General features: G+C 37.7%; 1 protein-coding gene across 1 annotated transcript; it reads right to left on the reverse strand.

Annotated features, from left to right (window-relative positions):
* Nucleotides 1-913: 913 nt before the first annotated feature.
* Nucleotides 914-14,690, reverse strand: LOC148417154 (occludin). Its single transcript, XM_088426489.1, has 9 exons — nucleotides 14,473-14,690; nucleotides 10,633-11,210; nucleotides 9,151-9,342; nucleotides 8,767-8,934; nucleotides 4,917-5,077; nucleotides 3,422-3,640; nucleotides 2,788-2,959; nucleotides 2,559-2,600; nucleotides 914-1,852 (listed from the first exon to the last, which is right to left on the reverse strand). Exons 2-9 carry the CDS (start codon nucleotides 11,206-11,208, stop codon nucleotides 1,751-1,753), a joined length of 1,632 nt encoding a protein of 543 aa, XP_088282615.1. The 5' UTR covers nucleotides 11,209-11,210; nucleotides 14,473-14,690; the 3' UTR covers nucleotides 914-1,750.
* Between the last annotated feature and the right edge of the window lie 1,006 nt (nucleotides 14,691-15,696).

Raw genomic sequence — 15,696 nt, forward strand, 5'->3', positions numbered from 1 at the left:
TACAGTAGTTTATCAACCTTTTTTCAGTGATATACCTCCAGTGAAATGTTTCTTTCAGCTAAGGACTGTTCGGGGGACTTCAAACAGTGCTTTGCCAACGTTGTCTCATTTAGTCAACTTTGGACTGCATTTGTTTAGTGGTCTGTCTTGAACTATTTTGAAATGTAAAAACATAACAAAAAAGACATGGCGTAATGGGATAATAAAATTGAATGGCCTGCTGAATAAAATTATTTTACATAAATTTAAAGGGACAGTGTGTAAGATTTAGACAGTTTTTCATTCCGGACAGCAGGAGGTGCTGCTGCAGGTGCTGCATTTACCATTGTCCGTAGCGATAACAAACATGGGCACTTTCGGTGAGGCGCCGCCCTCAATGTAATATCATTTCATGATAACTAGACCTACGGATATATTTAAAACATACAGTTGGTCACTAAGAACACATTTATTTGCATGTTTTTGAAATTTACAATCATTTAATTCATTAATTTTTAATGAAAAACTGTCTAAATCTTACACACTGTCCCTTTAAATTGATGTAAAATAATTTTATTCAGCAGGCCATTCAATTTTATTATCCCATTACGCCATGTCTTTTTTGTTATGTTTTTACATCTCAAAATAGTTGTCACTGTCCCTTTACTCAGTTCAATGATTATAAATTACTTTTGCATAATACCCTTTTGAAAATCTGTTAAAAATCCCAAGAACCCCCTTGGGAGTGCCTTCACGCACCCCTTGGAGTACACGTACCCCATTTTAAGAACCAGTGACCTCAACTGATTCGAAGAAACATTCACTTGACTCCTTTGTTAGGCAATTAGAAAAGTTTATTATTTTAGGAAACCAATTATTTTTAGACCGTCAGTTAGAAAGGTTCGTAATGGCTTAAAAAATTCATACAAAAATAAATGGCTCACCAAAAGTTTTATGAGATGACGATATTCTTGAATTACACGTTTACAACAGAAAACACCTGTTTCAAAAGATCTTTAGAAATATACAATTGATTGTAACATTTTGCATTAAATTGATCAATACATTACTAAAAATCATTTTCATTGGCCTTGAAGCAATATTATACAAATAATTGCATAGGTTATCAGTCGGTAGACATTGTTCTTGCAAATTTGCAATGACGTGAAGATTTTAAATGACTGCTGTGTCGAAGGTCAAAAACGCATTTGACAACAGGTGACTCGGTCGGTACAAAAATATAATCAGGAACCAAATAGACACAATACTTAAATGTTGTAAGTTGTTCCTTTGACTCCTGTAGATCATACTTATTGCAAACAAAAAAGACACATTGAGATATTTACAGTACAAGTGGTCAAAAAGTCCCCTTTTTTGCTCTCGCTGAATCTGGCATTCAGCATCGAGTTTAGTCATAAAGAAACGTTAAAGTTTGAAAAATAATTACCATAATGATGGTTAAAAGGTGACATGTTCTACACAGCAACGCCGCCCTTTCTAATTTATGATGGACAACCAGAGGAGTTGTGGTCTTAGTCATTTGCCTGCTTCCGTATGCGACCGCACATTAATGACTAGGATGAAACAAAGAGTCTTCTATGTTATTATTACATTGTTACAATATGTTCTCTGTTGCAAGCGTGTCCTTCGGTGTCCAGAGAACATAGGCAGTATCTGTCCCAGTAAGCCAGTAACTGTGGTCCAAGAATAGTGGAGAGGGAAGTGAAGCTTTTTGGAGTGTTTGCAGAGTGGCGTCAAGCTGGCGTTAAGTCTATGAGTGACTCTTGTCGTAGTTCTTCACCATTCTCTTGATGTGGAACAGTTTGTGTCTCAACCTGCGACACTCTTTCTTCTTAGACTGGTACTCTGGTGTCTGAAAAGTAAGAGGAGGATTGATTGTTCTTGCTGATTGAAGCGAAAAGATCGAAAGGGAGCAGCACCTAGCAAAAAATATCCACACCGGTTTTTACATTTTGACTGTAAAGTAACAAGCTTGAATACATTGTATATCAGGGGTCACCAACTTTTTGCAACTGAGAGCAACTTCTTTGGAAGTGAGTAATACATAGGGGTGCCAGTTTATGTGAAGACAACGATCATGTAAATGATTTCCCACAATAATTAAGGAACAGCTGTAGTAAATATGTAAATCAAGTGGAATACGTAATGTACAGTAAATGTAATACATGTACAATTGTTTGTAAAATTCATAGAAAATCACCAATGTTCTATCTCTTGTAAGCTATTTGCAAAGAGGCACACTGACTACTCATGTGATCTTTGGGAGCTACCTGGTACTCACAGGCACCACAGTGGTGACCCCTGTTCTAACATGACAGACACAAAAACTAAGTAGGTCATAATTGCGAAGTGGAATGAGAATGATCCACAGTTTAAAGCTTTTTAATTAAATACAACTCTGAAAAGTGTGGCATGCATTTGAATTTAGCCCCTTGTACTCTGAACGCCCTAAATGCAATCCAGTACAACCAGATATACTAAACTGCTGTTATTCTTCAGAGAAATGACTTTTGAGAATAAAGACCAATTTCACTATAAAAATAAAAAGACTTACTGACCCGCTTAAAGTCTTTCAGATGATTATATTCCTCTGCTACACTCTGAGAAGGGGGAAAACAAGATCATTTTATTATATTTGTGGTGTTGTCACATCACATAGATGCATTTTAACTGCAATGAACCTCAAAGTAAAAACGCCATAAACACTGTATATCTGCAGTTACATTACATTCCGCCTTTTTTCTGTCAAAATTACGAAACAAAAATGACGCTTTTTTTCTCTCTCACCTGGTATTTAGCAGAAGTGTCATCGAGTGTGTCCAACTGCCTGCTGAGTTTGTTAATCTGATCATTGATGTCGTCCATGTCTGCACACATGCGCTTGTACGTTCTTAAGTCAGCATCAAACTCGGACTTATAGTCATGACGTTGTTCATCAGATGTGATCTCAGGGTACATGCTGGCAAGGAGGACAAAAGGCAATCAATCATCTTAACCAAGAAATTTGAAGAACACAGCATGTGGGCACTGCCTGAGGAACATCTAGTTGAGGTCTAATGCAAACAATAAATACTACCATGAACCGCTTTGTACCTTTGGCCGAGTTCCCCCTACATGCCTCACAAGATTAACTAATCCTCAAGAGTGCAGGTTTTTTTTTTTTTTAACTTATTTTTTTACGTGTTCCAGTGAAAGTCAAAAATAGTAATCTCCAGTCTATCCATCTGCTCCCGTACAAACAAATATTTTGGCTGCAAACAAAGGTTTCCTTTCTAATCCAACAATCATTTATTCAAATCGGAGAATTAAGGTCTGCTCCCGAGAGAGCAGCCAAATCTGTAATCTACATGATGTACTGTTGGTTCAGGTCATCTGCACCTCTCTAATCCCCGCCGTGTGATGATGGAGGCTTACGTCTCACCTCTCCCACTCTTCCATGTCGAGCTCATTGCCCGTCTCTGCTCCTGTGGTGTACTCGGTCTCATACTGAGACTCGTCCATGTCGGGGTTACGTCTGCGTCGCTTGGCCCTGTTAGCGGAGGGTTTGCGGTGTCCGCCAGTCTCATCTGAAGGACTGGAGCTGGTCCTCCCGCCATGGGAGATAGCTTCTGATGGCCGAGAGGTGGTGCGTTCAGAGTACCTGTTGGGTCGATCACAAATGACATACATTAAGAAAAAGCTGCTCCGCCACACAAAGTGTCAATTTGAGCTATCATGTATACACGAATGCCAGGGTATACGGGAATTGAAACAAACAAGATGATGGACCATTTACACCAAGAATTAGTATGGATCAAACACTAATATGGACCTTTTTGCCGTCAAGGTGGCTTACATGAGCGGTAGTGTTGTTTTAATTAGGCCTGTAATACTCGAGTCCGGAATAGTTGACTTGCCTCACACTCCTTGGCATTTGATTTGGACTTGTCTAAGACTTGGTAATTGGACTTGCAAAGTATTTCAATTGACTCAACCAAGTTCAACTGTTTTTATGAAACGAAGAAGATGTATATTTGTAAAGTTAGATGCACTGCTCTTGTCTCAACCTCTCACAATAAAGCTAGCATTTGGAATAGGAAGGGACTTTTTGTAGGTAAAACACGTAGATTCAAGCAAACCTTAAAGACTTTTAGCTAAGTTGGTTAGCAGCTCCTCTGTCTTTGCATTGTTAAAGTTCAACAGGGATGCAAATCACTTGAATTTCGGCAACAACAAAAAAGACAGGGGAACTCTTTATAAAGATTATTATTGTTTAATGCCTTACACCATTCCCTGCTTTTATTTTGTGTTTAAAAACCTCATCCTGTTGAAAATAGTTTGTTCAATTGCACAGCAAAATTTTCTGTCTTAAGGTTTACTCTTGATATCATCTGGACTTGGAATCGGACTTGACTTTGACCTGGGCGTTTGTGACTCAGGCTTGACTTGGACAGGGGCCTTTATGACTCAAACTCAACTTAGACTTGATTAAAGATGGACCTGACTACAGACCTAGTTTTAAGAACATAAGCATTACACATGCCCGATTTTGGGGCTTTCCAAGGGCTTTGTAAAGAAATCCAAACCTAACAGTGGAACTAAGTCAATAACAAGAGGATGACAATTATTTTGTGTTAAAAACCGGTCAACAGTAACCTGTCATAAACTTACAATGATCGTGAGTTGTTAGTCAGCATAAACATCATAAAGGGGCCGTATAACTGAGCTTGTTGTAAAATGGCCACCGGGGAGCGGGCGGGGGCCAATCAATAAAATTGTGAAAAACATGGAAAAGATAATGCCACACTGGCTTAAAGGTCAGAGATACACCTGATTCTAAGGGTAGGGTAGTATGTTTTTTTTTTCTTTTTTTAAACAGAGTCAACTTTGCATGAGTCGTCACATGTTTGCAGAGAGACGTTGAGCAATGGACCCACTCATTGTTGTCGTAGGTGTCCCCATTGAGGGAGCTGTCCAGCTTGGCCGGGGGATAGGAGATGACACTGTTAGCCGAAGCATTGAGCAAACCACCCCCTTTCTCGGACACCAGCAGGGTTGGGGCATCCTGAACACTGCGGCTTTCCTCCACATTGTTCACCTACGCAGGAAGGAAAAACAGACGGAACATCAACATCGCATTTACAAAGACTATAAACCAAGCTTCCCTTCCTAACTGACATCCTTCTTGAAACATTTTAACCTATATAGTAACTAAACGCGAATTATTTTATTGTCATTGTACAGCAGGTATTCACTATGAAATTGGAAGCACTGCTCTGATTGGTACATTTTAAATACATATCAACGAACAATAAATAGAATAAGTATTTTAGAATGAAAATTCTAGTTACATAGAGAGCAAATGTTATTTTAGGTGTGTGTGGGGGGGCTTTTTTGTTTGTTTTTTTAGAATTCGGTTAATAGTACTAGGAAAAAGCTGCGCAAGTCTGTATGTCCGGCTTTTATGATCACCCACAACCTTCTTACAAACAACAGTATTGTCTTTACTTTAGAACAGAGGTCAGCAACCAGTGACTCATTAGCATCACCCTTATGGCTCTCAGGAGATTTTTTTAAAAATGTATGAAAATAGAAAAAAGACGGCAGGGAATATATTTTTGTTTTAATACGGTTTACAAACCTACCAAAAACATTCTTAAAGGGACAGTGTGTAAGATTTTGACAGTTTTTCACACTTATTTCACACTTTGAAATAATTAAATAGATAATTATATATATATATATATATATATATATATATATATATATATATATATATATATATATATATATATATATATTATATATATATATATATATATATATATATTATATATATATATATATATATATATATATATATATATATATTATTCATCTATTTAATTATTCCACAGTTTTCACGGATTCATGAGTTTGAAAGAATAAATAAATTCATCAGACGCCGCAACAGTGTACCATGAAATAATTAATAAAATAGAAAATATATATATATATATATATATATATATATATATATATAGATACCAGTATATATTTTTCTACATATAATCATTGGTTAATTTAACTACCCGTAATTAACGATAAATTTAATGAAACATCAAAAGCCATATTTGGGTGGGAATTTACACAAAATGATGTGTCCTATAGTCAGCATATTTCCTTAAATCAGTACGTTTGAATTGTATACTATTTTATATTGGTTATGTTGCAATCAGTAGGCCTCTGCTCAGGATATGACAAATGCCTGAAAAGTTTGAGTTCGACCCCCCAAAATAATTGTTTTAAACACAGATCAGCATCTTGAAGCATCAACAGTGTAACAGTTACAGTATGAAATGGAAAGCTGTTTTTAAGATAAAAGTAACACACATTTTCCAAAGCAGAGGCAAACCTCAGCCTCCAAAAATAATAATCAAAGCTTGTGAAGTAGTCAGGTGAGGTCCAGCTTCCTGCCTTGCAGCTGCATAAGAATTTTATTTGAGGGGCAGAGCTCATACAAAAATCCCAAATATGTCCTCTGACTGAGCAGAACTAAACAAGCGCTACCGCGAATATACTGTAACTGCAAGAACGTTTTGAGAAGAAGTAAATGAGAAGTGTGAAGTAAAGAAAAGTCAAACTGAGGGGAAAAATAGCTATAAATAGTGCCAAATGCCAAGAATGGGGTGGAACAAAAGAAAACATGCAGGGGGGAATGGGAGAGGGCTATTAAGGGCGGAAGACATTCATCTAGAGGACACGCATTCCTTTTATAATTCATGGACATTTTACAAACAAAATATTGATTATGATTTGTCATGTTAAGAATGTTTTTAATGATTTAGCTATATGTACAAAAGATAAACTAGACATCGCATAATCAGGATTTTGAGGGCTGATCACAATTGCCGCTCAGCAATTTTAAAAATAATAATCACCAATCCAATCACATGACGCAAGATATCCATTTAAATAACTTATTTACTGCATATACTTCTATTACTTTTTATGGAGTATCAAAAAATATGTATAAAACAAAACATTCTTGCCATGGTTTAACAAACTTTGCCATGGGCAGAACTGACAGATGCTCAGGTATCAATGACCTCTGGCACTTTTAATCTTTTCCAATTCTTAAAAAAAAAAAAAAAAAAAAAGTGGGGTAATTTGGAAAAAAAAATTAAAATGAATTTGCAAATAAGGAGCTGATGCTATTCATCTAAAAAATGAGCAGTCACACTAATGCAAACAAAAGGCATAATGTTGCCCCTCAAAACATTCATACAACATATAACTTGTGGAACCCATTAATAGAGCATCACGTTGCAACCGCCGATCATCGATTTTGCAGAAAATGCCAAATATCGGCTAATTGGCGTAAAGTCTAATATAAACCAGGGTAGACAGAAAATCGGAAATCAAACACCATCAAATGTTGTCATTCAAAATTCCAAAATGATATTTTGAAATTTGAATATACTTTGGCGGCCAAGCTCATATTGTATATATGCCACTCTACAGCATCCAATAACTCTATTAGCAGCACACTGACACCACAGATGACCTCATGAATTAAACACAATGGTGTCCAAATTGAGCAGAATGGGGCCAGTGTATGAGGTCATGCCCAGCGAGCAGCTCCAGTGTCAAGTCAAGCCTGGTGACTCACTGTGTGACACTGCTGCGCACGTGGTGCAATAAGAACGAAAGAATTTACAAAGACATGTCAAGAAAAAGGCACACCCTATCTTTGTGTTATGTAATTTTCATCAATTATAAGATGTGTTGTGGATATACAGTAAATGAGTCCTAACTGAATGTTGTGGAGGGAGAAAATGTGCACATTGGCGATACCAACCACATTGTGCATTCTGTTCTTTTTCTTAGGGGGGAGTAACAGTCTTAAAAAAACAGAGAGTCATCAAAATGGTAGAATAAACAATCATAGTTTACAGTACGTCTTGGAGAGATCTTGCGTTATCTGCGTCGTATGACGTCTGGGCATTTATAATCTATGCTACAGTTATAAACACAGGTGCAAAGCAGCACTGTTAAGTTCATAAAACACTGACTATAATAGTTCACACTGCACTCATGAAATGTGAACAGCAGTTTTAATTTCTCATTTTCCCAGCAGCATTCTAAACTGTAGCATCAAAGTAAACCAATAGCCCTCATTGTCATTCATATAAGAAAACACATGACTCAAATAGTGGCATAGCAAGTCAATCATTTATCCCCATTTCGGGTAGGACCCTATTATGAGGCTTGTTTACGTTTAAAACCTCAGTAGAAACCACTTGCTTGCTTACTATCTTCTCAGGTAGCTAATGATTAATCTGAGTGAAACCAGGTAGTAGAGCATGAACAAACAGTCACTGACCACTTTCAGCCATGAAAGTCAGGGAAATGTGACAACCACACAACAATCGACCACAATCGTTATTTGAACCCACAACAGGTTTGAAATCATGTCGCAAACCAAGTATCGTAAAATGCCCACTCACTTTTCATTTAAAGAAAAGAAAAGAAAAAAAAAAAACTAGCCAGAGACTAATTGGTCACATGGAACAAGCTAAACACAGTGGGTTCATATTGGGAAGCATATGTTATTTTTTAAATATAGTTCAGCTACTAGTCAGAACAAAACAAATAATGGAATATTTCATCAAAGATGGATTAAAATCCCTGACCCCATTCCCTTGACTACAGATGGCGACTTTAAGAACTGCGGGTCAATTAGGGTCAAATATGATTTCTATTCATCATGTTATGCAATGGTGACCAGCAGGCTCTTGTCCTTACCCATTCCTCGACATCTCGGCCCTCCGAAGCCTTCCCGCCAACTAAAGGCTCATCCCAGAAGATATTCGGTTTGCCGTAGCGCCAGATCTTGCCTCTAGTTTTGTGTGCGTAGAATGCGGCGACAGCCAGAGCGATCACCATCAAGAATCCACACACCATGGCGACTCCCTACAAAAATCAGTGACATGAGACTCAAGTCTGACGGTGTCAAAGATAAGATTAACAAAAAAGATCTGGTCAAGGTTTACGAACACATACAGTACGAAACATCATTGCTTGCGTCTCAGTGTAAGACAAGTACGTAGCAAACAACTGACAAAAAAAAATGTATCACAAACATGACTAACAAAAGATATGAATGTGGGGAGGCAAAAACACACAAACCTCTTGAGGGTCCACAAAGCAGTAATGGTAGAGGTACTGGTTATATATGGGGAAGCCTCCCACTCCTCCCATCTGAGAATAGCCCGTCTGGTAGAGGCTCTGGCACATCATGAGCATGGGATTGTAAATCACGTTGGATGTTCCTTGGGCCATTGGGTTTACTCCAACTATATATACAATGTTAATGATGCCCTGTAATGTATAGAGTTGATTGTTTAGCTTTGTTTCATGTCAATTATGCTACACACAAGTTTTTTATTATTATTATTATTATTATTATTATTATTACTGTATTTAGACATGATACATTTGATTATACTTTTGTTGTACGTATATCAGAGTTGTCAAAATTAACCTGACAACTAAGTCATTGTCAAATTAAGAGACAGCTATTTTTATAACTGAGTAATGGTTTAGAGCCATTGTTTGACACGAAATTGTCCAAATCTTTTCATTTCAGCCTCAACATTATTCTAATTTCCCTTGTCTTTTGAAGTAGTTTATCTTTCGTGTTGAATCAAAATGAGAAATTTGCCCAGATTTGTTTTTAGTTTGAAAAAATAATGACTGAATACATATCTGAATCAGTTTGAAAAAAGTTGGTGAGGACATCAACCCCTCATGTAATACTGCTTAATTGTTTAGTTATTTTATAAATTACAATAATGAATAACCAAGAACAATTAGTAAATAAACTCTGTGGCTTCATGGAATAATCAAAACAATTATTGACTTAGACAAAACAAGAACTAAGAGTTGTAACTGAGACTTGTAAACAAGTTCTTCTATTCGTAGATACACCAAGGTTCTGTCTACATGGACCAGGTTTAAAACCCAGCTCTTTGTGTAACTTTATAAATCAAAGATAAAACAAAATAATTTCTGTAAACAGTACATGACTGTAAGAGAAGCTAGACTGTTTTGTTGGGTTGTACTCAAGGTACAGTCTCCTTTGGGAATATTTGCTACTGTACAGCCTGTGTTGTTGCCAGTGTTATAAAATGAATTTGAACTAAGTTAATCAATGACAGCATAAAATTCTTCTTGATTTTAACACTCAACCAAGAGGACTTATTCTGGCTACTGGGTCAATTCTTTCATGAGGATCTTATACATTAAAGTGCAAGTCATTATTCTGGGTTCATCACTAAAATCATTTTTTATATATATATATATATTTTTTTTTATATACTCTAGAGGTGTATCCTGAAGGTATTTGAAAACAAACAAATCCAATTCAAAGCTCAGAACCATGTTTTCCTTTTCAAATGATGCAATTTATTCCTAAACTTACAGTAACAGTGACTCCACTGCAAAACAGTGTATGCCTTTACTTTGTTTGATTTGTACAGATGCACACAGCACTGCTTTAAGTTTTCTCCCCAAATTACTTAGCGCTCGTTAGGGGGTACATGTCAAAAAAAAAACAATTTTACACTTAACTCTAGTTATGTCTTGCTTGAGTGTGTGACCGACTCCTACCTGCATGACAGCCATGATGATACTGGCAATCAGAACGGCCAGAAAGTACTTCCTGCTGCGAATGGCGGCAGTTTTAGAGAAACTGGCAATGAAGAAAGCCAGTGCTCCGATGAAGTTAATGGCAGCCATGGCAATCATTGCTGTTTTGGCTGAGTATGGAGAAACGTAGGAGCCCTGGTAGTTGCCATAGCCTCCATAACTGCCATAGCCTGAGCCATAGCTTCCTCCGCCATATGCACCACTATAGCCAGATCCATAGCCAGATCCATAGCCATAGCCCAGTCCCAATCCCATTCCACCGGCATACTGCATGTCCCACATGAGAGTGGAGGCCACACAGGCGAAGATGGCCAAACACAGCACGATAACAACAGCCATCATGGCCTTTACGATCCCTGGAGGCGACAACCATTTGTAGAAGTGCTGTGGCTTCTCCTCGATGTAGTACGATCCCGGCGGAGGAGGGTAAGCGTTGTAATCGCTCAGAGGAGCATGGAAGCTGCCTGCTGCTGCAAAGCCATTGTTGGACGGTGGGGTGTACACAGGGGGACTCTCAAAGGGCTGTTTGTCAAACATCTCTACAAATGCCAAGAAAAAGACACATGTAACAAATGAGACAGAAGCACTGAGAGCAAACTTACTGTAAATATAAGTGTGAGTGGCAAACAGCAAAGCACTGATAACAATTATGACACCATTGATGATAGGTACGAAACAAAAGGGGTGGACAGTCCCCCGTAATGACACTTACAAACAGAACAGTGTAAATACAGTAGTTGACTGTTTACAAGAACTGTGGTTACTTGGTGAAATCAGTTAGCATGATTGCTCCGCTGAGCGATGCATACTCAGAAAAACATTATTAATAAAAAATACCCTAATTCCCCAAATATAAGATGCACCTGTATATAGGACACACCCTTAATTTTAGGGTCAAATTCTGGTATTTTCTATGCTACTGAATACTGTAAAGGATGAACCAACAGTTTGGCGACAATGTAAAAACAATAGAAAGAGAGAATAACTCTCACTTTTGTAAATTCTTCATACTTTCTTGTGTTCATATGTATAAGTTATATATTTGTTGTGAGTAAAGTCTGGTAAGTCAACTTTAAAAAACGGGTCTACAAAAAAAAAAAATCACGCTTTCTTGCAGGTGTACGCAATGTTGCAATGGCAGCAAGGGAAAAAGATTTCCCTCCCAAAACAGGGGATATTACAAGTTTGGGATCTATTTTCAATAAAAAAAAGGGACAGAAATAATGTTCAATTAATGTAAAGTGGAAAAGGCATACCACAGCAGTACTTCAGAAAAAAATAAACACGTGTGCAAATAGCAAGCTAAGGCTGGCTGTGATTGCTCTCTGGTTAGCACTTTCAAATTTTGTTAGTCTCTAAAAACTCACATGTATAGAACATAATAATGAGTTGTGTAATATCCACTCCAATTCACATTCAACCTTAGATTTAAAGAAATATATATTGTGAAAAGGTTTGACAGTAACAGTCCTATTCCTTAATAATTTAGCCTATATTAAAAGACTGTCCAAAATAAATGCACACAAATGAGGGCATGAACATAAGTTTTACATTCTGTATCTTAAAATTATCTTCGCTTACAGCTGTTGTAAACTATGTTTTATTGGGGCCAGAATGAGTTTTTATGATCTTGTCACAAACTAGTTCAGACCTGCTTTTTAGTCATTTTCGGAAAAAAATGAACTATGATTGAGTGGAATGACCTCACTGAGTAAAATCAGATCCAGCATGGAGATGTCAGTACCAGGGAATACGGGGAACTAGGCTAAACAATACTTCCATTTTTTTTAGCCTTCGCTGGCAGTTACAGTATTTTCTGCAGCCCCCGCAATGTCCAACCCTTAAAGAGTTCACATGTTCCGCCCTCAACTCATTTTGCTTTTCTTCTGTCAAAAATCTTACAAGCGGGAAGGCTACAATTTAACAATAGCCTTTCTTCTACACCCAGGGCCTTCAAGCAGAAGACAATGTATCCCATTGGCCAAATGTAATCTCAGCCAAACCAGGCTATAGTCCCACAAGTGAAACACTTGTAATATTCGGGTTAGTGTGAAGTACAAAGTAATGTGCCCTTGTCTGCCACTGCAAACACCAGACCATTCAGTGGCAGGGACATAGAAGGATGTGCTTGCTGGCAATGCTCACAGTCTACACGGCAATATATCTTCACTCTGTATGGGACAGGGGAGGTGTCGCCTCAGAGCTTCCATCCCAGACACCCTCCAATAATTCCTCTCTGTCCGACTCCTTACTACCTCCAACATTCCCTCTGTTCCTACTGCCTGCCTTTGTTTGGGGAGCAGGAGGGGCAAAAGTCAGGAGCAGTGTAGTTGTAGAGTCAGAGTTCAAAAGAAAAAAAGAAAAGAAAATTAGAGCACTGTCCTGGGAGTACCGAACAACAGCTCCTCTGTATGTCTCCAAATGAAAAAGAAAAAAGCAGGGAATGCAGGTGCAAGAAGGGTGTGCAAAGTATCTGTTTGTCACTGCTGGAAACCGGGTCTCCTTTATATACATATCAAAACTATTGATGGGATGGTACAGGTAACTCCTGTTTGGACTTTTGTACATTAGTGTTGCTGTTCTCAAAACTGGAATGTCTAGTGTATTGAATAATAAATAAAATATGAAACTTTAAAAATGAATTTACATACGGCTCGTTCTATAGTGAACTGCATTTTTTGTACACACATTGGCAATTAGGCAGTAGAAAAAAAACTATATAAGGAACCCACCCCCTCAAAAAAAAACAACAACAACAAAAAACAAAGGAAATAAAGAGAGTTTCACTAGAAAATGAATTTCAAGAATTTAAGCTTAACTGTTGGGTCAAAAAGAAATCGATTCATTATGATAGCAAATGGGTGAACGGATGAATGTTTTGGATTTTCACATGGTGGATAAGGATCAAAATGATACATTCTTCCAAGAATTCTTTCAAGAATTCTTCCAAGAGACAAAAAGTTTCCTTCAGTCAATCAGGAATAGGGGGGGAAAAAAAACTCCTCACGGAACTATAAGATGTGATAATGTTATAGGAGACATCCCAATAACACTGACCCAAGCAATTGCTGAACATTTGTCTTACGGGCTCAAGTCAGGTCCTACATCTACCAGGTTCACAACAGCAGAGAGACTCACTTGGTGCCACTGTTGGAATTTTCACTCATACGGTCACATGTCTGTTGTCGGGCAAAAACAGTTGGACCTCTGCATCTTGTTCTGCTGCCACTGCCATGACCACAGACGATACTTCTAAAATGCGCAGCCCTTGAATCGTATCGCACCCCGTGTATCGAGATAAATGACGAGATTTTCGTACCGCGAGATTTGACTGCTTCATGTATTCTGATAGGATCACTTGCATGATGGAAGGATTAAAGAAATAACTGATGAAAGGATTAAAGAAACAACTGAAAAGTTTTTGAGAGTCAATTGCTTTGCTTATTTGACTAGGGAGTAAAGGTTATATTGACCTATTATCACAGAAGGAAGTATCGGCACATCTATTTTATGAGGGTTACATTGATCTTGGAAATATAGGTCTGGTGCTCCTTGGGCGTGATCTTTCCCATAATTCCGAAAAACAACGTGTGAATGGAAATCACAAATCAAACAACATTAAGATTGTTTACGCTGTTAAAAACTAACTCAAAATATAATTGCATTTTACAATCAGGAAAAGACCACCTGGATTATTTGACCAAACTGACGAACTTTGTACACTTTAAGACTGAAGAAAGCGACTTTAAAGTTTCAATTATGTCGCAAACATTTGCTACCTTTTTTGTGTGGTCGCCTTACCTGAGGTCCACAGAGGCAAAAAAAAAAAGCAGTCTTTGTTTCCAATTCAAACTCAAGTTAAAACAGGGATGCAAAAATGTGAATAATTCACTCTCGTCACACTATCCTTACACAAAGACTCTTGAAATCAAGAGCATTTGAAACAAGAAAAAAAAAGTATTTCTCTAGTTGGACTCTGGTATGTGTCTCGCTCAACAGCCTGGAGCCAAGTGCCGCTCGACGTCCAGCAGGTCCGCGGTGATGAGGCTGGCCGCACAACACCCGAAACATTGCGTGTGTTCTAGCGCCAGGGGTCAGCCTTGGTACACGCCTTTACAAACGACTCAGGATGTTATTTTTCATGGTAGTGCACATACTTTTGGGCTGACGCAATTTTTGCTGCACGTTATCACTCCTTTCTTGATTCGGTGGTAATAAAACATTCTGATACATGTTGTCAAGTTTTCTTTTCCTAATCCAAGAAGTGTCATTTAGAGAAGAAAGATGTTTCCAGATTGCTTGTCAAAATCTGTCTTTAATTACGGAATACTATGATTTAATTTATAAAGAACATGACTATGGTAATTTTGTCTGGAGCAAAAGGGCAGCAATTCATTTGATTGTAATTTTCAGTCTGAGTGTAGACCATGAAAACAGGGTCTCGCGATACTTATTTGATCCTTCCTAATTTTGGTACACTAATTCAGGTGCAAACAAAAAAGACGACAGGCCTCTGCACAGGTCTGCACAGTACAGAAAGAGACAATGTCACTCTATTTATGTTTTGATATATTTCTTGGAATCAATACACAATATGTAAACAAAATGTGATGAAAACCAGTCTTATATTGGATTCGTATAATTTTTGTATTCAGTTATAAACTATCAGAGGGAAAGTGAGCATGTGACATGTTGCCCCAACATGGGCTACGTTGTCACACATGGCATGAGATTGAATTCGCAACAAATAAAACAAGGATTTTTTTTTTTTTTTTTTTTACTTGAAAGTGAACAAGTCAGACATAGACAATATCTATTATTGACTTTGAAGACGCCAGCCTTTGAACAAATGTTAACACAAAATAGTGCAACACACATTGGACTAAAGTCCAGGTAGCTTCAAATTTTTAACTACAGCCACAAGACACTCATCCCAAATGCAATTCTGGCAAATGTAGACTGATTTGTCAGGGGTAAACACTTCAAGGGCCCATCCATTGCATATTTTGCACTGCACCCAGATTT

The sequence above is a fragment of the Hippichthys cyanospilos genome, chromosome 10, assembly GCF_059441005.1.
Source record: "Hippichthys cyanospilos isolate Australia breed blue-spotted pipefish chromosome 10, RoL_Hcya_1.0, whole genome shotgun sequence".
NCBI classification, from domain to species: Eukaryota; Metazoa; Chordata; class Actinopteri; order Syngnathiformes; family Syngnathidae; genus Hippichthys; species Hippichthys cyanospilos.